The sequence below is a fragment of the Suricata suricatta genome, chromosome 7 (assembly GCF_006229205.1).
Source record: "Suricata suricatta isolate VVHF042 chromosome 7, meerkat_22Aug2017_6uvM2_HiC, whole genome shotgun sequence".
Taxonomy (NCBI): Eukaryota; Metazoa; Chordata; class Mammalia; order Carnivora; family Herpestidae; genus Suricata; species Suricata suricatta.
The window spans coordinates 92,724,607-92,732,000 of record NC_043706.1 but is presented as its reverse complement, the minus strand read 5'-3'; the positions used below and the strand labels follow the sequence as shown (position 1 = coordinate 92,732,000).

At 42.9% G+C, this 7,394-nt stretch overlaps 1 protein-coding gene across 1 annotated transcript in view; it reads right to left on the bottom strand.

Moving 5' to 3' along the window:
- Positions 1-2: 2 nt before the first annotated feature.
- The window catches only part of SOBP (sine oculis binding protein homolog), a gene marked incomplete at its 3' end in the record, with an annotated part of 138,276 nt that continues 130,884 nt past the window's right edge, over positions 3-7,394 (bottom strand). Inside the window, exon 6 of the mRNA XM_029943202.1 lies at positions 3-1,229. Within this exon, the coding sequence (XP_029799062.1) occupies positions 3-1,229 (1,227 nt within the window). The remainder of the gene's footprint in view (positions 1,230-7,394) is intronic.

The following is a 7,394-nucleotide window of genomic DNA, read 5'->3' as shown; positions in this document are numbered from 1 at the left end:
GCGCCCGGGGGGCTGCCGGCGCGCCGCGTCAGGTCCACCACCTCGCTCCGGCCGTGCTCCGCGGGCGCGGGCGCCAGGCTCAGGGCTTGGCCGGAGCATCCCGGCGGCGAGTCCGCAGACTTGGACGAGCCCTGCTTGGAGTCCCTGGGGGACAGGGAGTGTCCGCCTGGCTTGCCGCCCGCCGCTGAGGAGTCGCCAGGGGCGCTCGGAATGAAGTTCTCCCCGTTGCTGGAGAACCCGTTGGGGGGCTTGGAATCATTGACGTGAGGGATGGGAATAGGGATGGGGATGGGCACGGGCAGGGGCACGATCACGGGGTATGGCACGAGCAAGGTGGGGGGCGGCACCAGCGGGGCGAGCGACGGCAGCCCGAAATTCATCATCTGGGGCACGGGCATCGGGCCATTTGGCATCATGCTCACCGGCGGAAATGGGAGGCTGGGCAAGGGCGCGCCCGGGGGCGGCGGGGGCAGCAGGCCTGGAGGGTTCCCAGGCATGGTCGGGGTGCTTGGGGGATGGATGTGGGGCGACAGCATGGGCCGGTGCATGGGGCTGGACGTGGGGCCCAGGTTCCTGGGGCCGCCAGGCGGGGGCCCGATGCCGGGGAGCATGGGGTTGGACAGGGGGCTGTTGGGGTTGGAGGCGTGATGCGGTGGCCCGCGAATGAAGGGCGGGCGGATCTGCTGCATGATCTGCTGTTCCATGAAGATGGGCAGTGGCACCGGGCCGCGGTTGGTCATCACCATGGGAGGGCTGCGAGGCGGGACGCCGAGGGGAGGCCCGATGCTAGCAGGTGGCTGGACTGAGACCGGAGGGATGTTTGGAGTCTCGCTGATGGGCATGGACTTGGGCACTGGCGTGGGGATTTTAGTGACAGAGCAGTTGGCAGTGTCAGATGGAGAAACGGTGGTGGACGACGATGGGCCAGGGCCCTGGCTTTGGCCAGCTGCAGCCACCGGGGAGGGGGCCTTCCTCCGAGCATCTGTTAGAGGGATATTCCAAGAGTCTGGAGTGAGCAGCTGCACCCCCGTGCCTTCTGCTTTATTTTCCATGGGAGGGTGTAATGTGCTGCACAGCCCAGCTGGAAGATTGGCCTGTGTCTCTTTGTAGAAAATGTCCATTTTGTATTGATTGAGACATTTTGCACTGCAGAACTGAAGCCTTCTTTCCCCGTCCCCAAAATCCAGGTATTCTTTTGTGTGTCTTATGTGCTTACACCAGTCACATACCTACAACACAGTAATAAAAAGAAAAAAAAAAGATAAGCAATTTCCAATGGTAAAGAGTGTTTCATGTTTCACATAAAGGTTCTTTCAAACTTTATCACAATTTTTTTTCAAACAGGTTGAAGTGTTTCTTTCTGAAAGGTGAAATTCTTAAATGTTTGTGAAATGATTTCTCCTTGGAAGGCAGAATTGCTTTTTAAATAGGAGCTCGTCGGAATAGCAATGATCACCATCTTCTATTAAAAACAATCACAACACCATCCCAAAACTGTGTTGTGTCCTTTAAGCTCAACTTAAAGGTGGATCTGACAAAAAGACATCCATATACCTGCCCACATACTTGCCCTTGTCAAAGAGGCTCATGGTAAATGTACATGTAACTAGTTGCGGAGAAAAGGATTCTCCAGGAAGTTCAGTGGCCTTTCAAATAGAGCCCCATAAAATTCTCCTCAGGCAAAGTCACTTTACACTATTGACTGTGTTCAATAATGCAGTTGGAAAGGTTGTGCTGTGTTAACCGATAACACAAAGCGCTGAACATCATTATGTCTGGCTTCCAAAGGGAAACTTGGAATTAGTCGTGAAGTCTGTGTGAGGTTTAGCTATTCCCAACCTGTGATGTTGCAGCAAGCTAGAATTATTTTTTGAGCTGTTTGCCCACTCTCTCTCAGTAGTCAGAATTTTTGGTGACATTTCTTGGCAGGCAGTCTTATTTAACAACTTTTCAAACACCAGAGAACGTTTTCCAAAAGTTGTTATGGCTTCTTTCCCCACCCCCCACCCCCCTTCAAATCGACTCCTGGCAAAAGCAAGATATCACCAAATTTATTTTAAAGTTGGGCTGCAGAACTAATTAAAGGCTGAGAGCTTTTCCCAATTGGAAATCACTAGACATCAAAGTTCAAAAAATAGTCATTCTCAGCTTCAGAACCCATTACTTTGGAGAAATTATTGTGATTTCATTAACACATTAATTTTGCAACACCATCAGCTCTCACAGATGGTGAAGACATGATCTACAATTCAAATATGACTCTTGTTTGCACAAATGTCTTTCCTTCATATGGCATTTTAAACAAGAATTAATATGAGTAATCTTGCCATAGCTATAAACAGATAAACAGATGTCAAAATTTTCAGTAGTTCTTCAGTGCCTTACTTTTTTGACTGAAAATTACACATGCAATTTTTTTTCTTTTCTTTTTCTTTTCTCTCTCTCTCTCTCTCTCTCTCTCTCTCTCGTCATTTCCTTAGCACTCAATCCATACAGCAGCAGGGAGAGAACTCGAATTGTGGTGCAATGGTGAGCTCACTGAATTCAAGGCACTCCTCTGTAAAGCATTGGTTCCAATGTTGCTGTAAATGGAACCTTATTTTTGTTGAGGAGGGTGTCTGTTCTGTTGTTGGTGCATGTTTTTTTTTTAACTATGATAAACTGATAGCATTAAAAGATAATAACTTTTAATAACGATTGGTCATATCAACAATGCAAAACAACATATGCTGGGCATTTGATTACTCATCTCATTTAACTCTCAGCTTTCCTTGACTGTAAACAGTGGTGGCATGCTCACGTGTCATTGTGGGTGTATGCACTTGTGGCAGACATGGGTCTGTACGTATAAATCCACTCTTCCCTTCTTACTTTTTTTCCACTGATAATTGCAGGTAATATACTGGAAGGCATGAGACTGAATAGCAGATACTTACTGGTACACATTCTTTATTTTTGTGTAGTCTCATATCAAATTACCCTCTCAAAATACTTGTTGCAAGAAAAATAATTTCAATGCTAATATACTTCTGTGTTTCACTACAGTGTTTTCAGGTCTCTAGAATTACAGAAATTTTCTCTTTTAAATCATAGTTGAGGTGTCTAGTTGACAATTAAATGAAGAACTGTGTCTAATCAAAGAAACACAAAAGATCCATCAGACTCTCAAAATTCTTATCTAGATAAAGGTTAAATACTTACTTGAAACAAATAAGCTATTATTTTTTAAAACTTGATCATTTTACTTTATTTTTATTTATTTTCTAATTTTTTTTGTTTTTTATTTATTTTTGAGAGGCAGAGACAGCACGAGCAGGGGAGGGTCAGAGAGAGAGGGAGACACAGAATCTGAAGCAGGCTCCAGGCTCTGAGCTGTCAGCACAGAGCCTGATGCGGGGCTCGAACTCACCAGCTTTGAGATCATACCCTGAGCTGAAGTCAGATGCTTAACCAACTGAGCCACCCAGGCGCCCCAAAACTTGATCATCTTAATAAAGGTAATATATAATAATGTGACATTTAAGTTCCTGTATGAAATAAAGCCACTGGATTCGGTTTCAATAGTAGGCCCAACATGTAAATGTATAAGCTTGAAGTAAAGGATCAAACATAGCTTCTTTAATCATGCACTGAAAAATATTATCAATGAATTAAACCAATTACAATAATATGCCAAAGTTTCTGGCATGTTTCTTTTGGATCTTACTTTTTAACCATAAGGGGAAAGAGTTTTCTGAAATCCTTAATTGGTTTTTAAATTGCCAAATTGAATTATTTGCCTCTAGAGGATTCCTCTGTTTCTTCAAGCTTAATAAATATTTTCAAGTGGAGTCAAAAAAATAATCTAAATATAACTTAAATGTTCTCCCTTCACTTCTTTCCCTTGTAATAATTCATTAATGAATAAGGAATTATCATAGATCTATCCCAATTGTCAAGTGAGAATTCTCCACCACATTTTATCTATTTCCACATAAAAAGAATTTCAGACATCAAAGTTGAAAGCAAAATTCGACTGCATGAAACCTTCCAGTTAAAGCTAAAACCTAATGTTTACTACTGCATTTTCTGCAACCCCGTAAAGTGTTTAGGTAATGGTGGGATGGTCCATGACTGTCTCGTTATGGGTAATGAGAGTGTGAATGTGTGTGTGTGTGTCCTTACCTCCTTATATTTCAATTCAGAACACTGAAAAATACAGAAAAGCAATCTTTCTGATGAAGCAAAAAATTATTAGAGAAAAAAGTCATCACTTAAGAAATAATGAATCAAGTCTGTCTTACAGGACACATCATTTAAGATGAGGTCAGTGAATTTATGGCACAAATGGCTGTATCATGTGAAGCAATAAAACGCAGTACCATCATTCACTCTACGTCTAACTAATGACACACTTCTGGTAATTAAAGATTTCATCAGAGAAGCCTGAGCTGATTACTTAAGATGTGATAGTTAGGTGAAAATATATACTGTAGATCTCTCTCTTTAATAAAAAAACATTTGCATATCCATGAAATACACAGCATGTGTCTCATAAACTATAGTTTTCTGAATCATGTGTTATGGGATAGTCTTCCTTTCTTTTTCCACAGGCGACTTAAATTTTTTTTTTTTTTTTTTACTTTTTGAGGCATTAGTTTTTCCTTGTTATGCCAAGAAGTACCCAAATTCCTTCAGATATTTTAAAAGATAAAGATTAAGAAGTACAGAGCTCAGCTCACTGGGCTCTGGAATGATTTCCCCCTAATTCTACCCGGGCTTTGTTTCTGTTGGAATCTGGCCTCTTTGGTTCCACTTCTCTTCCTAACAGGTCCCAGATTGGACAGAGCTGAAGCTGAAGCTGTTTAACGATGGCAATCTGGGGACTGAACAATCAGCTAATGCAGTGCCATTGAGCAAGACAGCTGAAATGCTTCGTATCACAAATACATAATGTATCACCAGGAAGACAAAAAGATCACAAAGGAGATAAACAAACGTGTATTCCATTCAACCCTGTAACAGCAGTCCTCAAAAAAAGATTAAATTTACCTTCCTGGGATGTGTCCAATTCTAAACAACAGAATGAACATTTCCTTTAGTCCATTTAGAGTATTTATATTTTGGTGGCTGACTGCCAGGGTAGTACTTATAAGCTCAGTGGCCTGATGGATTCACTCCTTTCCTGTGAAATAAATGTGTGGCAACCTACACCACTAAACTACTCAAAAGACACTGCCTCAGCAGAAATATCACTTGCTCTTGATATAAGAAAACTGAAAGGCAGGACTTCTGGTTCCTATAACTCTTTCCATCTTGTATTTCCCCTGGAAAGAAAGAAAGCTATTCATGTTGGCAACTGAGCCTTTATTTTTATATAAACGTCCAAAGTCAAAGCCAAAGTATGCCATGAGGTTACCCACATGGGCATAATATATACATTCTGCTGGGCTTAAGAGGAGATTCGGGTGACTGGGGAGGGGGTCAGGGTTCCTAATTAACACATTAATCAGCTGTCGACTGTGGGAGTGCAGTTCATCCTTTAATGGAGCCCACTGCTGCTTTCTGAGTGGTAATCTGGCATGAGGCAATATTTAATTAAGAAACCCTTTTGCCTAAATCTTTCTTATCCAGGCAAAGACGTTTGCAGCAATGGAACAATAAAAAGATATTAGCATCCACAATTTGAAAAACAAAACAAAATCTTCATGTGCGCCTGACTTTCCACATACATAGCACCCAGGTTACCCGCTCAGAAGTTACAGCTCCTTAAAATTGCCGCCTGCCCTAAGAGGCGAATTCCTTAGGTCCTGGCCTGTTATATGTGGCACTGATCTTGCAGTCCAGATTAGCTCAAAAAAAAAAATCATCAGCTTACCCAAGGGAGATGCAAAGGAGGATAGATAGACAGGGTGGGGGCAATCAGTGTTTTTAAAGGGTTGGAAGTCTGCCCTACCTATAGTCACCTCACAGCATGACTTGAGGGCCTCCAACTGACCCTACTTGGAAACATGCTTCCAGTCTGACCCTGTGTTCCCATGGTTCCAGCATCAACCGTTTTTTGGGGGTTAAACACTGCTTCCATCAGGACCCTAATGTGCAGCAAAGGATGCTATGGAAATCACATGGGATTTGGAATAAAAAGATAATGTTTTGAGTCTGGGCTTTATTATTTACTAGCACTACAATTTATGAAAATCTCAACTTCAGTTTTTTCCTCTGTGAAATGGAGCTAAGAGTAGTAACAAGCAATACTTGTGTGCCAGGCAGATCACTAAGCTTGCCGCACAGTGCATTTTTTCAGTCCCTAGCCGGCCTTCCTCATGGTTGCTGATGTCCCAGGAACATCCCATATGTTTAAGTTCATTTTAACTTAATGGGAGGATGTTTCTATGACAATTTAGTAGGGAACGGGAAACTTGCATCCACAGCTTTCCTATGAGCCTGCATGCCTTTGAGATAGAATGGAGTGCGTTTCTCTCTGGGCAAATGCATGCTGCACCTCACAGTCCCCTGCCCCGGCTTCCTAGGAGACTGCCCCAGGACAACGTAGGGGTTGTCTGCAATGACAAGGACCCAAGCGACAGTTCTATGCATGTCCCAGCTGCCCACCATCCTGAGAAAACCCTAGTCAACTCCTGCCAAGCCTTCTTCTTTTTCCAAGGCCATTCTCTCATTCAGGAAAAAGCTTGACAAAGCAGCATGGCTGCTTGGAAATGAGTGTTCAAACCATTAAAAGGAATAATTCCTCTTCGGCTCAACTGCTGTTTGAATAGTGAAAGCCATAAAATGTGCTATTCATGTTTTATTAAAAAACAGAGCTGATGAGCGATCTGCTTGACTCATTACATGGAAGGGCCAGAAGCCACAGTATCGTGGGCCTTTCAGACAGGACGACCCAAGCCTTGCATGGGAGAATAGATGGTGAGGCCAAGCCCCGAGCGTGGGGAGGAGTGCGCCAAAACCTGATTTGGGGACCAAACCCACCATTCCAACTTTCCTTGCAAAGTTGGATTAGAGTGTGAAGGAAAGAAAAGGATGACCTAGTCAGAGACTTAGAAAGCCATCCAGAAATCAGGAGAGGGATTTAGAACCAGCAAGGGCTATTTTTTTTTTTAAGCAAATTCATGGAGTTCATTTTCAAAATAAACTTTCTGCAGGTTTAGATTTCAACATGATGATGTTTGCTACATAGTTCTTTTTGTTTATGGATTTTGTTCAGGTTTTTTTTGTTTTGCTTTGTAGTTTGGTCTCTCCCCTCTCCTCTCTCTTTTCTCTAATAGGACCTGGAACTCAAGGAGAGGCCAACGAGCATCTTTGTTAGAATTGAAAATCTCATTAGAAAACTGTCCTGTAGGAACTTTATGCCATGACTCAAGTTCTTATATGTTTTAAGCTGGATTTCAGAAGTCTTG